General features: G+C 45.2%; 1 protein-coding gene across 4 annotated transcripts in view; it reads right to left on the bottom strand.

Annotated features, from left to right (window-relative positions):
* Positions 1 to 5,928: 5,928 nt before the first annotated feature.
* AP2B1 (adaptor related protein complex 2 subunit beta 1) overlaps positions 5,929 to 18,836 on the bottom strand; it is a 90,073-nt gene continuing 77,165 nt past the window's right edge. For 3 of the 4 annotated variants that reach the window (XM_036450677.2, XM_036450678.2, XM_036450679.2), the window contains 4 exons: positions 18,579 to 18,663; positions 17,292 to 17,378; positions 11,297 to 11,451; positions 5,929 to 7,511 (listed from right to left, as the gene is read on the bottom strand). In XM_036450677.2, coding sequence (XP_036306570.1) covers positions 7,437 to 7,511; positions 11,297 to 11,451; positions 17,292 to 17,378; positions 18,579 to 18,663 — 402 coding nt within the window. In that variant the 3' untranslated portion in view covers positions 5,929 to 7,436. Of the gene's footprint in view, positions 7,512 to 11,296; positions 11,452 to 17,291; positions 17,379 to 18,578; positions 18,664 to 18,836 lie in introns of those variants that run through there. The other variant, XM_036450680.2, reaches the window with a different exon arrangement.

Below are 18,836 nucleotides of genomic sequence, written 5' to 3'. Positions count from 1 at the left end.
GAGCAGGGGCTGAGGGCAGACTCACCCTCGTATTTATTCTGCAACCGTCGTTACCAGCGTCATTATCAGCAGCTAACACTTATGAGCACCTACTATGTGCCATGAGCACCTACTATGTGCCAGGCGACGTGCTCCGCGCTTGGGGTGTATCCTCAAATGTCACCGGCACAATCCGTGAAGGAGAGTGTTGATCCCGGCTTACAGATGAGCTAGCTGAGGCTGAGAGAGGCTAAGTTGTCTTACCGAAGGGCAAAAAGTGGAATATAGCTGAAACCGGTTTGGCTCAATGGATAGAGCGTCGGCTTGGGGACTGAAGGGACCCGGGTTCGATTCCGGTCAAGGGCATGTACCTTGGTTTGCGGGCACATCCCCAGTAGGGGGTGTGCAAGAGGCAGCTGATCGATGACTCTCTCTCATCAATGTTTCTAGCTCTCTCTCTTCCTTCCTCTCTGTACAAAATCAATAAAATATATTTTTTTAAAAAGTGGAATATAAAGATTGGGAGTCGCGAGCTGGGCGGCCGCTAATGAGCTTGGAGCTGAGCTATGTGCTGTGCCAAGGCAAGGTTCGGAGGGAAGGCAGAGGGCGTGGGCCAACTAGCTAGAGGAGTCCATGGAGGCAACGTTCAGGGAAGGAGCCTTGACAGAATGCACTTGGGGTGGGGATGTTGTGGGAGAGGAGGCCTGAGCAGAGTCCGGGACCAGACCTGCACTCCGGGGGCAGGAATCACGGCGACTGACAGGGAGCCACGTTGGTTGAGGTGAGGTAGCGAAGGCCTTGATTGCCGGTAGGAGTTTGGACATAGCCCTGTGCTGCATGGGAAGGCATTGAAGGTTTTTGGTTTTAGTTTTGTTAATTCTCACCCAAGTATATTTTTTCCCATTGATTTCTTTTAGAGAGTGATAGGGAGGGGAGAGACACACAGAGAGAAACATTGATGTGAGAGAGACACATTGATTGGTTGCCTCCCCAAGGCATCCTGACCAGGACTGGGGATCAAGCCTGCAACTGAGGTACATGCCCTTGACTGGAATCCAGCCTGGGACCCTTCAGTCCATGGGCTGACGCTCTAACCACTGAGCAAACCGGCCAGGGCCATTAGAAGGTGCTGAAGCAGGGTAGCCACCTGGTCACAGTTGTATTTCAAACGCCGGGAGGGCTGGGAGGCGGAGGAGCGGGAGCTCTGAAATACCTGTCTCTGCCTCTGAGACCCAGCATCGCCCACTGGCACTTCCTACTATTTGTGGCCATGGTTTCCCCGCAGATCCTAGTCCTCCTTCTCAATGGGCTCTACATTTTGGGCACCTTCCCAATTGTTCCCTCGCCTCTCCTGTCCAGACAGAAAGTGGTTATGAGCCAGAGTTCAGAATCAGACAGACCTGGATTTAGATCCTGGCCTTACCACTTACTGTGGGACTGAAGGCAAGCAAGGTTAACTCTCAGAGCTCCAACTGCCTTCTTTGTCAAAGCGGAGATGTGATCCCACCGCAAAAAAACGGGCTGCATCGTGCCAAGTCCTTAATGCAGAGCCTCACACGCACAAGTTTCCTTTTCTCTTTTACAGGGACACGGCCACTCACAGAGGAACCCGAGCCGCACCCGGGGAAAGTTCCTATTTATTCTGGGTGGGCTCACAGCGGGTGAGGGTGGGGGTGTGGGGAGGAAGGCCATGGCAGCAGCTAAAAGCAAATACAAGGCCCAGAAGGATGGCACTTCCTCCTGGAGAGCCGCTGGCGGGGGTGGGGGTGGGGGGGTTGGGAAGCAGATTTACTAGGCTCCTGAGATTACTCCTAACGTGATTAAACCATCCAGGGCACTATCCACCCCACCCCCCCCCCTTCCCCCAATATCTGAAATCTTTCATTCTTACTCTCCCGAGCGTCCTAAGCTTTATGCCAACTTCCTGGGCCCATAACACTCCATTCTGGTTCTGTCTCAGAGCAAGTGGACTAGAAATAAGAAACTGTGCAATGCTCACACTCGTATCTTGGGGCGTTTTCTCCAAAGCTTCTCAACTTAGTTATATGAGGAGAACAGAGAGCTACAGGTTAATTACGGAGCCTCATACTGGCCTCCAGTGGTAGGTCATTGAAAGCATTTTACACACACACACACACACACACACACACACACACACAAAATGCACAATTTGCCTGAACGTAAGATTCAGTTGTCATTTTGGTTTGCTGAGAGTCACTTCCGGCGGCTAAGAATGTACTTCCAGGGGCCTGTTCACTGTCTCTATCAGTAGGATTACCGTGGTGAGAGTTTTTTTTTCTTTAAAATGTTTTTATTTTATTGACTTTAGAGAGAAGGGAAGAGGATAGAGATAGAAACATTGATTGGTTGCCTCCTGCATCCCCTAGGTTGTGAACTCGATCTGTCATGCATGTGCCCTGAGAGGGAATCAGGAACCCATCTAGTGACCTCTTGGTTCAAGGGTCGACACTCAACTATTGAGCCACATCAGCCAGGCTTGGTGAGAGCTTCAGAGGCACTGTCCTCAGTTCTACCTGACTTTAAGCCTCATGTGGCTCTGGTTCAGCTGAGGACACCAGACAGTGGAGGTGCAAGCTCAGGCTCTGTGGAAGCAAGTGTGTGTCCACCCACAGCATCTGAGGCCCAGACATGGAGTGGGACAGAAAAGGCCAAGACCCAAACCTGCCTACTCTGGCCTGTTCCATCATAGCCGAAGACCCTGCACTAGCTTCCAGAGGCTGTTCAGCCATCTATCCTGGAACCTCTGACCGTACGTGGAGAGTGAATGAAACCAGGGGGGAAAGCCAGAGGCTAGATCTGAACATCATCCCCCATCACCTACGTAGTGGCGGTGAGGGTGAGTGGCGTTGTCTCAGTCCCTAGAGTTGGGACAAAAGTCTGCCTGGGTCTCCTGAGCCTCTGAATCAGCTTTGCCCTTGTTGGCAGCATTAAGGATGGTGGGGCAAAAGCTAAATGAGAAACTGAGATGGCAAGTTTGGAGTGAAACATCCTGGTTACTAATAACATATCTGGGGGCTGGCTGGGTTTCTAGGATTAGTGTTCGGAAGGTAGAAATGGGTAACAACGGGGGAGGTGTGATCTTCCCCAAGTGCCACACCAGGTATTAAAATAAACAGGCTCTTGCTCCTGGAGCTGAGGGTGGCAGGGAATAGAAATCTGGGTCCCAACAACAGCAGAAAAAGCATCAATGCATGAGGTGGGAGTAGGAGGGCTCAAACCTGGGAGTCCTCAGCTGTTCTCCGGCTTCAGAAATAGCGTCCCTGAGCTCTCAGTATTTTATAGTTGCCACTTGATGGGCAGAGAAGGATCATAACATATCATTATCTTGGGGGCTTAGCAAGGTTGGCCGTTGGCCTGGTGGCTCATTGCAGAGGGAGGAGGGAGCCTGTTTGGGAACACTGTAGTGCAGGGGTAAGGACTCCAAGCTGGAAGACATGACTCTACTGCATCTCATAAAAAATGAACTTAATGCTCAATTCAGGGGATGGTCAGGGATCATGAGCATAAAGTGCTTTTACAGTTTTTCAGCTGCCACAAAAACTGAGCATCACTGTGTCAGAGGAAGCAGACCAACAGTGTGAGTCTCTGCCCCGAGAGCACCTTAGAAACACTTGGGGACGTTAGGCTGCCTCCTGCACGCCCCCCAATGGGGATCGAGCCCACAACCAGGCATGTGCCCTTGAACGAAATCTAAAATCTAACCTGGGACCCTCAGTCCACATGCCGACGCTCTATCCACTGAGCCAAACCGGCTATGGCTCCCCCAAATGTTATTCTTAATACAGTCGGGGCTAACAGCTGCCCAGCATACAGAGACAGCCAAACAAGCTCCCAGATGCCAGAGGAAGTTGGCTCATGGTGTTTGGATCCAAGTAATGAAAGCAGTTTATTCCGAGCGCCTCAGTGCCGAGCACTGACTGTGCTCACCTGCATGAACTTGGCTGGTGCGGACGGACTAGTCCAAGGGCATCAGTGTTGGATCCCTCTGCCTCTTTCCTCCACTCCAGCTGTGGGGGATTTCAGAGGCTCTCGCTCATCAGAACCTGGGGCGGGGCCTCCATCTGGTACCACTTGGGTCACATGCCCCCAGTAACACAGGCAGATCACCTGAACTCCTTGGGAAGTTTGCTTTCCAGCAGCATTAATTCTATTCCCTTGAGAACATGCAGTCCGACCCAGGCCTGAAAGCCTTTATAAATGGGGGATTAGTGAAATGTCCTGAGTAATAGGAAACTGATGAGCTGTGCTGTGCTCCTTCTGCCCATGGGACCATCTGCCTGCGGCCCAGCAAGGAAGCTGCCAGGGAAGACAGATTGGCTCTCTCTGATCACTCCCTGCTTGAGGCGAGGGGCCTGTGGTGGTGACAGTGGTATGGGCTTGGTTCACAGGAGCCTCTGGGATTTTTTCGCAGGCCAATCTTGATTTCATCCAGCCAAATCCCCGCGAGGCAGCAAAGAAAAGTTCACATAGTGTGGGTATCAACGCCCATCCCTCGCCAGGCCAGCTGTGTTTTGTCCTAGGGTGTCAGTTCCAAGAGCAAAGTACATACACCAAATACTTCATTTTATGTAAATGAAGAGTTTATTGAGGAAGACACAAGGTCAAGCTTCCCCCAACCCCCACCCTCCCCGAGAACAGATCCCAACAAGAGAATGATAAGCATTCTTAGGTGACACTACCCCGCCCCCCTCCCCATTTCTCTCCAGAGCCCGAAGCTTCACAACACAGACACACTTAACAGGCTCGGGCAGGACAGACACTCAGGGAATCTCTGACCAGCAAGAGTCCTCCTGGCTGTGTGTGTGCTTCCCTTGCCCTTTGTATGACACCAGCTGACGTGACAAAGACATATTGAGGCAGAGGAGAGGGGAACGCAGGGCAATCTCCATTCCATTTCCCTAATTGGGCCGAGCCTGAAAAAGGCCAAAAGGGAAGCTGCGCTGGAGGCGATAGGTCTGTCTCTTGGGGAGAGTCCTTTTCTGCGGAGCAGAACCCTCCCGAGTGCTGGGGGAGCTGGGAGGCAGCCTCCCCAGGGAGCTGAGTTCCCAATGGCTCAGTGAGGTCAGCTGAGAACAGCAGTTGTTACGGTCACTGCCGGGGAGGCTGAGAGAAGCCCAGTTTCAGGGGCGGAGGAGCACGGCCTGATACAAAATTGTTTTGTCTGCTTACCCTGACACTCCTCCTTTTGGAGCTACTATTTGCTTTGAGAAGAGAACACAGTCTTTATAGTGTGAACTCTTACTGCTTGGTTCCAACAAACTCTGATTTCCCAACCAGGGAACTTGATCAACCTGTTTTCCCACCCACACACCACCAACCCATCCGCCTCCCACACACAACCCTGTGTGAGCGCGGGAAACAGCTCCTTCCCCCAGCCCAGCACATTTTCTCTTGGAGATTCTCAAGGTTTAAGAAACGGCTTGGAGTATCCCCAAGCTTTGCAAATGGTCTAAATTGGGGTCATTTCAGACATGGCAGGATGGGGGCTGGGGGCCAGTTTCTGCTTTTTGTTTTGTTTTGTTATTTTAATATATTTCTATTGATTTCAGAGAGAAAGGGAGTGGGAGAGACAGAAACATCAATGATGACAGAGAACCATCGATGGGCTGCCTCCTGCACGCCCCCTACTGGGGATCCCACCACAACCCTGACCGGAAATAGAACCTTGACTTCCTGGTTCATAGGTCAACACTCAACCACTGAGCCATGCCGGCTGGGCTCTGCTCTTGTTTTCGCTACGTTTCTTCCACTGGGACTCTCTCGTAGGTGTGAGTCCAGTATCGGGCCTTTGGAACCTGAAATGTCTCTGATTTAAGGAGGGGCAGCTGAGAAACAGTCTCGGTCGTGGACTCTGAATACTGAGTGCCAGGCAACTCAGGTGACCACGGATGAAACGGTGCGAACACTGCTAAACAGGCTGGTGTTTTGGGTTGCCTTTTGCATGCACCCCAACCAGGGTCAGAGAACTTGCAACCAAGGCATTCATTGACAAATCACACCAGTGTGTTAATAATAAGCAAGGGGATTCCACATCACCCTATCTTTTGAGAGATGACAAGAACTGCTTAACCCTCTGAGATGATCTCCATTGCCTGCGAGCCTAAAGAACATGAGCCAAGAGCACATCAGAGAGCTGCAGGGACAAAGGGACGCTGTGACATCTTTAAGCTTACCCCCTCTCTGCACCCACCCCGGTGGCCTCAAGAATTCCGGCTCCAGGAGCATATGGGAAACATAGCTACTCCTCCATTCTGGCATCTGGATTCACCTTCAAGTGACTGAAAAGATACTCTGCTGCCGCCTGATACCAATGAGTGAAGTGCCAAAATCAGTGTGGAGTATGAGAAAAGAAAGCCATACAGAAGCAGGCACAGAGAAGGCAAGAAAAAGGCATTGAGGAGAAAAAAAACACAAAACGAACTGAGACAGGACTGCAGTGAAAACAATGCTGATGAGGTTCAGGAGACCCAGTCCCCCAGCTCTGCTACTGAACAGCTCCCAGGCCTCAGGCCAAAATACCCCCACTGCCCTTCACTGTTTCCTTTGCTAGAAAAACAGCATTGGCTGGTTTCAGCTCTAAAAGTATGACTTTTGGTTCTGAAATGGACCTGAGAAACCAAATACAGGGCAGGGGGTGGGGAAAGGCATTTTGGTTCCTGTTTCCCACATCTCTACCCAATTTCCTTAGTAGTGTCATTAATGGGTCAGAGCAGGGGAAAGGAATGTAGTAAGTTCTGATTTCTCTCAGCCTTGGTACCGACAGGCCCTATTCCTGCACCTACACAGCACTCAGGGTAGACCACCATTCCCAACTGCAGGGCATCTAATGAGAGGATAAGACAGAGCAGGGGGCATCGCTGGGAAGGAGCTGGGAAGGGAAAAAAAGTGAAAATCCAAATGACGGGCAAGGTGGCCACAGAGGGCGGGCAAGTAGCTGTCTTCCTCCAGGCCTGTGCGGGAATGACGGCCGGCTGTCTTGACACTTTCTAGCAATGATTACACTGCTCCCTCGATTTCTTTTATGTACAAAAATATAAAACAATAAAGTGCAGCTTACGTTTCAGTGACACTTTTCCTTGCTTTAATATTTTTTGTCTTTTTCTGCTTTTGAAATGAATTCTCAATTACAAAATATCAAACTACGCTAAAAAATGCCAGCCATTGGCCCAGAATGGAGAAGCCCACAAGTAAGGACAGACAGCAGCAGCAGGAGGCGGAGGTGGGAAGTGACTGAAGCGGTGGTTACAGAGTTCACAGAAAGCTAACACTATCCAGCAGGTTGCGGCCTAATTGAGCACAGGTTAGACTAGTCACTACCTTGGTGGGTGGCCTCAGTGTATTTAGGTTCAGCTTCTATTCGGCAAAACAATTCTTCTAGCTAAGAGTTCCTGGCTTGCACCGATCGCAGGGTGGCCGGAGGGCACCAGAGCAGTCTGTTAGTTTTTCAGAATGCTGTCGTAGACCTGGTAGACGTACTGAGAGACCTCCGGAGCTCTGCACTTCAGCGACAGCTGTGGGCGGGAAAGGAGGAGAAAGATTAGAATGGAGATCGACATGAACTCGAAAGGTAGCCAAGTAGCCAGGCTAAGAAAAACTCTGATACAGTGGGAGAGAGACCTATCACCGAGTAGGCAAAGAGAGCCTGTTTGAGGAACTGTCCTCCGGGTTTTAGAATTTTAATTTAATCCATGTCAGGTTATGCTGTTTCCACCTACATTTCACGTGGGTCTCTGAGATTAGGAAATACTCCACACTGAAAACATCCAAATCTCTGACTATAGGGGCACGGCTGCTCCAATGCTTTGCTAAGCATCACAGAGATTATTCCTAAATGAAAAGGAAAGGTGCCGAAACCGGTTTAGCTCAGTGGTAGAGCGTCGGTCTGCAGACTGAAAGGTACCGGGTTCGATTCCGGTCAGGGGCATGTACGTTGGTTGCGGGCACATCCCCAGTAAGGCGTGTGCAAGAGGCAGCTGGTCGATGTTTCTCTCTCATCGACGTTTCTGGTTCTCTATCTCTCTCCCTTCCTCTCTGTAAAAAAATCAATAAAATATATTAAAAAAAAAGAAAAAAAAAAAAAGGAAAGGGCTAAAGCTTTATCTTGCTGCCTGCCTCAGGTTCTCAGTCTGACAGGGATGCTTCTCTCAGTACAGGGGGATGTACAATCAAGTAAAGGAAAAGTTTAAGCCAGCCACGTCCAAGGTACTAGTGCTTTCTGTATTATATTGAGGAGAGCACACAGTCATGGAGGGAAACTTAATTATCACAAAAAAGACATTTACTCAATAACCAGACAGCAATTCATGCCAACAACTTAATCTTATTTTCTGCCTTTCTTAGAAGGCAGATCAGACACTTCCGATACCACTCTACTTCTCTAGCACCAGCATTTCCAGCCTAACAATTACCAAATAAAAATGAAAATATTAAAGGATTTCAATGTTGAACACTGAAATTTTCGCTTCATTGATCAAGGGCAGTCCAAAATTTAAATCCAGACTCAGACTCAATCGTGTTAGATTAGGCAACATATTAGCACTCCAAAAGTGAAAGCACGCAAACTGCAGTTAGAACCATAACATTTCATATTTGCTTTTTGAACTGCTAATACCATTGCTATTATATCTTCAATGATATGTCATTTTGCTTCTTCTTGTCTGTTTGTTAATCTTCATCTGAAGATACTTTTCCATTGATTTTTAGAGAGTAGAAGGAAGGGGGAATGACAGAAACATTGATGTGAGGAAACACATTGATTGGTTGCCTCTTGCATGTACCCCAAACAGGGTCAGAGAACCTGCAACCAAGGTACATGCCCTTGACCAGAATGGAACCCAGGACCCTTTGGTCCACAGGCCAGTGCTCTATCCACTGAGCCAAACTGGCTAGGGTAATTTTACCTCTTTATTAAAAAACACTAGAGGGCCGAAACCGGTTTAGCCCAGTAGATAGAGCGTCAGTCTGCGGACTGAAAGGTCCCAGATTCAATTCTGGTCAGGGGCATGTACATTGGTTGCGGGCACATCCCCAGTAGTAGGGGTGTGCAGGAGGCAGCTGGTCCATGTTTCTCTCTCATCAACGTTTCTAGCTCTCTATCCCTCTCCCTTCCTCTCTGTGAAAAATCAATTAAAAAAAAAATATATATATATACAAAAAAAACAACCACTAGAGGCACGATCATGAAATTTGTGCAAGAGTAGGCCTTCACAGCCCCATGCAACCCTGGCTTTGTCCAAACGTTGTCTGTAAGGTCATTCTGCTGTTTGGTCAATTTGCATATTACACTTTTATTATTATAGATATTATTGATTTCAGAGAGGATGGGAGAGGGGAAGAGAGACAAGGGCAGAGGGGGAGGAAGAGAGCAAGAGAAACATGAATATGAAATAGGAACATCCAAAGGCTGCCTCCAATACATACTCCAACTGGGGATCAAATCTGCAACCTAGGTATGTGTCCTGACTAGGAATCAAACCCACTAACTTTTGGTTTATGGAATGAGCCAATTGGCCAGGACATAAAAAAACAACTTCTGTAATGAAATACAGTAAGGACTGGGGTGAGGAAGTGATTTATCATTCTCTCAGAAGAGTAAGGGATCATCAGTCCTCATGCACTGGTACTGGGCACAACCAGACAGATTTTTTCCCTCCTTAATTGGTAGCTGAAATCAGATCAATAGTATAATGGGTGTTTAGAGTGATGAGGGGAAGGAAATGGATCCAAAAAATTTTGAAGTCTGGAACACATTTAGGGGAATAGATTAGGCCCATGTCAGACTGTAATGAAAAAATTTAGATGGTTTTGTGGGCAGTAGGAATCTAGTCACCAGATGGATAGAAAATAGGAAAGGGGACAAGGAAATATTATCAAACTTATTATATACAAATACAGAGGTGGTAGTGCATATAAACAGGCACACACTGAGGATAGGATCTCATGGGGCTATTTCTTATAACTGCATGCAAATCTACAATGATCTCAAAATAAAAATTTTAAAAATATATAGGATAGGAAATGTCCTTCAACAGGTGAACAGATAAACTGCTGTATTACTATTTTGTCTAAAAAAGAACAAACTATTGATACATGCAACAATTTAGGTGGGTATCATGGGTATTGTGCTAAGTGGGGAAGAAAGAAGTCTCAAAATGTTACATGTTATATGAATTTAATGAAGGACTTCATATCAGTGGTTTCCAGGGGTTAGGGCAGGCATGAGAGTTTAAATATAATGAGATAACAAGAGGGAGGTTTTGTTATGATGGAACAGTTTTGGGTTCTGACTGTTATAAATCTATACATGTGATAAGATTTCATAGTATTGTACACTACACAACAGAGTAATAGACTCACCTGTGGTCTTGTTAGTATTATTTTATCAATATCATTTTCATTTGAAAATGCACAATGGATATGTAAGATATTATCAATGGGTGTTATCAATGGGGAAACTGAAAGACACATGGGAACTCTATGTACCATTTAAAAAAACTTTTTGCAAGTCAAATTATAACAAATGAAGAAGTTAAACTTAAAAAGATTTTTTAAATGTTTTTATTGATTTCAGAGAGGGAGAGAGAGAAACATCAATGATGGCCTAACTGGTAAAGCTGCCAAAAATGTGTTCCATTTTGCCTTACCTTTCACAAAAATATTTCAGGACAGATAATGGTAAAAAAAAGTCTCAGGTGTTCTCAACTCCACTATCATTAGATCGTAAACTCCAAAAGCAGGAAAGAAGACCTCCTTGAAAGGAGCTATGTTAACAATCCTCCTGGCAGCTTGTTATGGGGCTACCTGCACAGGCTAAGTCACATGCGGCTCTTTGGCTCCTTAAGTGTGGCTCTTCCACAAAGAACCAGGGCCTGGGCGAATTTATTTTGAAGAAGTGGCGTTAGAAGAAGTTTAAGTTTAAAAAATTTGGCTCTCAAAAACAAAATTTCAATCGTCGTACTGTTGATATTTGGTTTTGTTGACTAATGAGTTTGCCGACCACTGGGCTAGATATGTATTAATTGAGACTGAAAAAGTTGCCCTGTTTTGTGAGCAGCTCTATATATTCTAGGGAAAGTTTGAGGCACTCTTGCTGCAGAGGCACCATGCCTGTGCTGATAGGGCAGTCACTGTAAAGAGATCTTCCAAAGGGGCCCCTGAGGACTTCTGTATTGACCACTTGTTTTGACATAGGGGTCTGAAACGTCTCTTGCAGACCTTTCCAGGGTGCTAAGAAAAAACGAAAGGGCTCTTATCTCCCTCCTTGAACCCATCTCACCCATTCCGAGAAAGGCCTTACCGTATAGTTGGGGTTTCCAGGCTGGATGCGTAGCTCAGCCAAGATCCAAATGCCATTAGTGAGCTTCAGAGATTGGTACAGCATGTCCTGCCCTTCCACATTCCTCTTGGCAATAGTATAAACATTGTTGTTTTGCAACTTGCTGGAAACAGTGTCTGGAAACACGGATTCAAAATATCAAGCAAATGCTTACTAATCTCTTCCGACATCCTCACGGCCACACGTGCTGAAATCCCAACAAACACTGTTCCACGCTCACATTTCAGAAAGCCCTTCTCCTATAGGAGCAAAGTGCCTATCACATCCCAGGACAGAAAACAGGACATGGGGCGACTAAGTATTAGTGTGAGAAATACCTGAGGAGATACGATAGGTCAAAGAGGTTGGTATTACCTGGAGCTAGATGGTAAAAATGGTCCGAAGAGGACAAAGGCAGACATGGGTGCATGAGTGTGCCAGGGCGGCTCTCGTGTTGGTATTCATGTTTGGAACACGTCTCAGAGCCATAGGAGACGCAGACTGACGATCAAATCCACAACACTACTGCCCAGTCACTACACCTCCCTGTGAGCCCCCCTGGCCTCAGTGGCCAGGATCAGAAAACAGCCGAGCTGCAGAAATCCTGCAAGTCAAATTTGTTAACATGGACGTTTAAGTTTTTGTTGTTTTTTTCTTAAAAGCAGGCAAATGATTCCTAAAGCTTGTAGGGAATACCATGACTTCAAATTAATAATGAAACAAACGGTCTCAACAAGACTTTGAGAAAGACTGAAATTGTACAAAGATGATTATTACAAGGCCCCGTAACCTCAGCTGCTGTTGCCGGTTACAGGTTGGAGGCCTGTGGTCACCAATCCAGGTAACAACGGAATGGGGCCTTCCTTATGACTACAGCATCAAAGAGACATGACATTTTAGAATTAAAGGTCATTTCTCTCTTCTTGTTTTCTTACTGCTAATATGGAAGATGTTGTGGCATCAAAGAGAAACTTTAATAGAGATTATAAACACTGCTTCTTGGTTGACAGTTTTTTATGTTCATTTCTGATGAGAATTTAATTTACTCATGCCAACTTCAGAACTTCTTTCCATCTAAAAATCTGTCATATTCTAATGTGCTCTTAGGAAAAGGTTGCCACGATGGACAGTCTTTATGCTCTCCTAGACAGGAAGCTCTCTGAGCACAGGGATCCTGAAGTTTTTCATCACTGTGCTTCCCACAATATCTGGGGCGCAATGGATACCTGCCATCATTACCTGTGGACAGGCTTCTGACTCAGGTGTTGGTGATGCCAATGTTTATATAGAACCATCTTGCCCTGACATCGTTCTCCCACAGTCAAACCGGTGGAAGCTAAGGGAAGGAGGTACTAAAGTCCATTCATTAAACATTTGCACTACACCCAGTTATTACTTAACTTTTCCCCTTTGAATTCCAAAGGTTTTCACTAGCACCAAGCAGAGGAGATAAGAACTGGGTCTCTTTGAGGAGCCAAAATGTGTATCGTAGGTTAGTTATTAGTTAAACACAATACTGTTGGAGAAGGCGGCCTCAATATGCTTTTTTACTCACCTCTGAGAGACCAGGCGGTTCTGATCGCCACCGTGGTTCTCACATTGAAGGATTCCTGCAGCCTAGATTGGGTAACTAGGCAATGTCACCAGCTGGACTGTGGCTAATACCTTTTGACAGGGCTGTCTTTAAAACAGGACGTCTTTAAGTTGTAAAGCCATTCCTAACTTTCAAGGCTCTTGCCCATTTCCAAGGAAGTGGAAAACACACACCCCGGGAGCTTCTATTGAAGCGCCACCTTGTTGCAAAGGCACAAATACGTTCTAGACAATGTTCACAACAAGTTCCAGATTCCTAAAGACATCTCCTGATTCACCATCTCTGTAAGAGATGATAGGCGAAGTGGAAGCATTCAAACACACATACACACTCACCCCTTCTAGAATTAGAAAACATGGCCATCAGCCAGGCAGAGTAGGCAAGCTGAATGGATGTAACTGTAATACATTTGGAAGCACTCTGGCCAGGCTCTGCTCCTCCTGAATGGCCGTGGCATGATTCCTATTGAAATACTGAATGGTGTGCGTGCCCAATAACTTAAGAATGTGTGTGAGTCAATTTCTATGAATCTTCCTACTAGATACTAGGTTTGAGCTTGAGGATGTATAGATGGCAGGATAACCAGATTCTGCAATGAAAGCCAGATATGATAAGGCTTCCCAGACAGACTGGGACAGACTTCCTGACAAGGTGTCAGGTATTTTTCACACACCTGAACTCCTGAAACAAATGGAATCTTACAGTTTTGAAACTTTAAGAAGAAGGTAATGTTAAGACACTGAGTTGTGCCCCAAAGAGTAAAAAAAAGATGGTCAAATATAATTATACTGCTGGAGAACAACACAGGCTTGAAATGTCTGGGTCTACTTATAAATGGGTTTTTCAACTGACTCAGGCAGTTCAAATCCGAGTGTTCAGGGTCAGTTGGAAAGCCTGCATGTGGAGGGCTGATTTAAGTTATCCGCAAACTTTGGACTGCATGGTGGTCAGCATCCCTAACTCTGGCGCTGTTCAAGGGTCAATTGTACCTGCTTCAAGATGTGATTTCTTCTGGTTCATTTGTCTTCCTGAAATTTGGCTCTTTGGGTCTGGGGCCTAAAATCTTAGAAGGTATAGATGTGGTCTCCCTTCCTTCATCTTCCTACTTTAGCTAAACCACCTCTTCCAGCAGCAAGAGTGAAAAGATAGTGCTTAGAGAGTCGGAAGAGGGGACTTTGCATTGGCACCCACGTGTGGTATTCATTAGCAAGTTCAAAACCACTATGACTGCTGAGAATAACACTTTACCATTTGAGTAACCAAACTACATTTAAGTACTGGCTGGTAAAACATTTCCATTTGTGAGATGTTACAGAGAATGGGGAGAACCAAACCACAATAAAGAAACAGAGCTCACCCTTGCCTGGCCCTCCTGCCAAAAAAATATGTCCCCCACGACAGTGCCTAACTAGTGACAAAATGGGTTTACAGTTGTGAGTACATGAAACACAGTTTATTAATTATTGTATTATTTTTCATATGAATAATGTAAAACTACTTTTGCCTACCCCTGTTTATACAGAGCATAATATATTTTTTAAAAAGTTTGTAGACTGCTTTGCCAGAAAGATTCCTTTCTCGATATGGCTAGAGATGCAATTACTTATTTACTTAAGACAGTGGTCCCAGACATATACCAACCCTAAATGCAGCTATAATGGTAAGCTACAAAACAGATTCATACAGATCTCTTGACACCAGCAGAGAAGACTAGTACTAGAAAGCAGGGAGACCCATTAGTGCATTTCTGATCTAGTATTTATACAACTATGGCATCACAAGCACCCCTATCACATATGTCTTTCTATTAAGATCTGATTATTAAAGTTTGGGAAGAGAATTTCTTCTTCAGGAAGAAATGGAGGAACAAAAGTAAAAGCTCAATGCTAGGTTGGTAAGTCCTTTAAACTTGTAACTTCCCATAGCCCTCAGACTGTCACTGCCATCTGTCAAATGTCTACTCTGGCACACAAAGCTATTTAAAGTGTTGGTGCTATTGTGATTAGGGCAGATCAGCTGGAAAGGATGGTATTTTTAGCTCTCAGCTAGACCCAGGGTGTTGAATCAGAAGGCACTAAACCTGGAAAATTCATGTTAATAGAGCTTCAAGAATGGAAGGAAGTGCAAAGGCCAGGGCACTCCAGACCTTGGGGTGAAGGCAGTTGAAAAGGGAGAAAGGATTAGCTTCTTGAAAGACTAGCAGTGGTTTAGTGTGGGAAAATGTGCTTGGGCTCCTGGAGAAGAGAGAGGCTGTTTTTCCTTCTGCTCCATGTGCTGTGCCACCCTAGAGCTGTGTCACACTGGAAAACCCATTCGCTGGAGCACCCAAAGCAAGGAGACACTGGCACGAAGCCATGGCAGAACTGACCAGAATGGACTTGCTCTGAGAAACTGGTCCAGGCTACACGAGAGGACACAGCCACACTGGGAGAAAGGCCAGATACTGCTTTGGTAACATCATGAATGTACATCAAGGTACAATAGTGTTCATGATTCCAATCTGGAAGCAGGGAGATCTTTTCATTTATTTTGGCAGGCCAGACGAAGTTATCCAAACTTCTTCCCCTCCCTTTTAAAGCATGTCCTTTCATACTGGATGTCAGTAACCAAATCTTTCCAATTAGTCTGGCCTTTTTCTGTGTGTCTACAGGCCAATGTTTCCCAGATCATGTTGAAGGAATTCTTGTGTTCCAAAAAATGTTAACATTCTATCATTTTAAATGCCAGTCACCAATGATCTAAACAGGTGTTCTCAGTATGGGACTCCTCAGCTTTTAGTGTGCTAATGTGCAACAGCAATTTCTTAGGCAGAGACAAGGTGCACTGCATTTTTCAACTCTAATTGAACCCCCGCCCCTTTAAAAAAAAAAAAAAAGAACAAATGTTTTCAGGAGCATAATATAAGAAATGTTGCCATAGGACCAACTACCACAAGGGTAACCATAACAAAGGGCCTGGTCTTTTCCAAGCTGGGCACAGAGGCTGCTTCTCGACAGGATCCACGCTGGTCCTTAGCATGAGCAGCCACTGTGGACCTGACAAGCTTCCCGAAGCACCTGACGCCCTCCTGAAGAGCAGGAGATTGTACTGTGGAAAGCTGCCCAACCTCCTACCCTCATCAAATGGGTTTTGTGGTGAACCTCAGAGAGTGACAGGAAACACTGTCATCTACCAGAACACGCACAAAAAGCAGTTCCATTTGAGTATGGTTGTGTGTGTGCACACATGTATGTGCGTGTGTGTAAACAGCAAAAACTCTGGTTTTGGTGCATAAAGACATAACCAGTCATGGTGAGAAACCTAGACCAAAAATATGTTAGAAAGAAGGCAGATATATGGTATTCTTGAAGAAAAATTAACTAGTTATTACAATAAAAATTATAGAAGACTTATCTCCTCAAACACCTTTCCAAAGGCTCCGGAGAAACCTTCTCATAAAAGAGTATTTGTCTAAACAGAGAATGGATACATCATAGAGCCCCCCAAAAAGTAAAATTAAAAAGAAAAATGTGGAGAAAGAAGACAGTTTTGCCCCTCTCTGTACCTGCCATATTGCCTCTGTCTCTCTGTACTGTGCTCTAGCTAGAAGGGGATGGCAGCATAGGAAAAACACTTATGAGAACTGGCAACATATGGGGGATGAGATGAGGGGTAAACGAAGAAAAAGGAGGAACGGACCAAACACCAAGGCTAACTTTTATTTAAACTGAACCTTGTAGTAACCTAAGAAGAGAGTGGACAAAGGCAGGACTCTAAGAGCTTAGTGCTCCTTCCACGCTTAAGGAACACTTTGATGAAACAAAGCCCTCGGGACTGAGAGCTGCTGTTGTTTCTTGTGTTACCTCTACTACGGTAACATGGTTATAAAAATAACCACAAAAGGGTCTGGGGCTTTTTAACGGTGATTAAAGAGGTTAGTGTCATGATAGATGCTGATACAAGGTAAGAAAGAAAAAGGTTACCAACTAGTCTTTAATCAACTATGATGTATTCTTATTTAATAACAAACACAAGATTCTAAATAAGGATATCAGAGTCACTTTTCCTCCCATACTGACGGCAGATAATAAAAGGAAAAATCGTTCTTTTAATTCTAGGGAGAGTGTACATCATTAAATGCCATTTCCATTATTTAATGGCTTACAGGATGTTCAAATAATATGACTAACACATGTTCAACTACTGAACTGCGAAGATGGAACCATTCTAGCTTGTTTCTTAAATCTGTTGGCTCATAGTAATCTAGTGTCTACATCAAAACGTCCCAAATTTTTAAAGAGAAGTTTGCAAAGTAATATAGCTACCATATAATCACGAGAAACAAGGTAAGTATAAAAATAAGAGGTATATAAAGACAAAAAATTAAATGTAGTCATTACTCACCAGCATTTAAATGACATTCCTTAATCTGAAACTGAAGTTCATTTTCATTGGGAATATCCTTCCATGTTGCAAGAAAGACCTGGCGCTCTGCATGGGGAAGCAGAGGGAAGGAAGGATGTGCACAATCTGTCAATATTCTGATTTCTGATGACTTGCACCATTTCTCCTTTGGAGTGCTGGCTCTTGCAATAGCAATAAAGCCAGGGTTAGCCTGGGCCTGGAGCCCATTTTTGGCCTACTCCAAGTCAATTAACCCCGCATCAGTAATACTAAGATACATTGAAAGAGTTTACCATCTAGGGTTTAATTTTGGCTCCACTGTTTTCCTATTTGGTAACTTAGGTAAGTTTGTAAGCTTTCTGATCCTTAATTTCACCATATGTCTGTCTTGCTTAACCAAAGAGGACTGTAAAAACCAAGTTAAGTGCCAATACAATTTAATATGTACCAATATATGCTAGTTTTATTAGATGGTGGTTTTATAGTAAGGGAAGAGAGAAATGTCAATAACCACATGAGTAATACTAGTGGTTTATTACAAACTGGAAGCCCGGGGCATGAACTCATGCACAAGTAGGTCCCTAGGCCTGGCTGGAGATCAGGGCCGATCTGTGGGGCAACCGGTGGCAGTGGTGGTGGTGGGGAGTGGACCTGCTGGCACCCGCATTGGCTGGCCTGCCACCGCCCACTCGCCCACTCGCCGGCCCTGGCCCCCACAGCTGCTGCCTTTTGGGGCCTGAAGACTGGGGGCAGCTCCCATGTTGAGAGTTTGCCCCCTGGTGGTCAGTGTGCATCATAGTGATCAGTAGTTCTGCTGCCTGATTAATTTGCTTATTAGGCTTTTATTATATAGGACTATTATAATTATAACAAAAAAAGTGTGAAATAGTAAGAGAATTACAAAAATGTGGCAGAGAAACCAGTGAGCAAATGTTGGAAAAATACAGACTTGCTTAATGCAGAATTGCCACACTTCCATTTGTAAAAAATAAATAAATAAAAAAATGCAGGATCTGTGAAGTGTAGTAAAATGAGGTATGCCTGTACTCTGTATGCTGGGGTGACAGGGTTATTCAGAAAATCGGCATTGTAATTTCGAGACCAATAGCAAAACAGACCACTGTGACTCAGGCGAATACATAATTAGTAATTATTAGAGCTTTAGAATAGCTTTACCCATCCCATTTTTTTCAAACCTCAAAATAACTTGTGCTTTTGGGCTGTGCTCTGCCTAGCATTCAGAGGAAGGGCAAAGGTACATTAGCCATGGCAGGAGGACATACTCACCCATTTTGCCATCTTCTACAAAAAGCACATTGAGTGGGATGAGGCAGCTGAAGTAGAAGACATCAATATTGTTTTTCACAGCTACCTGCCAGGAAAGAACAAGGGAAAATGAGAACATCATAGGAAGCCAGAACACAGAAAAGAACACTTACGTGTCTTGAAATATATCACCCTAGTTCCTTTCTCCTTTAGACAGAGCAGGACTCTTCAAATCAAGACACACCAGCCCATACATTGCAAAGCATATCCTTACTCACT

The sequence above is a fragment of the Pipistrellus kuhlii genome, unplaced genomic scaffold (genome assembly GCF_014108245.1).
Source record: "Pipistrellus kuhlii isolate mPipKuh1 unplaced genomic scaffold, mPipKuh1.p scaffold_m20_p_22, whole genome shotgun sequence".
Taxonomy (NCBI): domain Eukaryota; kingdom Metazoa; phylum Chordata; class Mammalia; order Chiroptera; family Vespertilionidae; genus Pipistrellus; species Pipistrellus kuhlii.
This window is presented reverse-complemented; position numbering and strand designations above follow the sequence as displayed.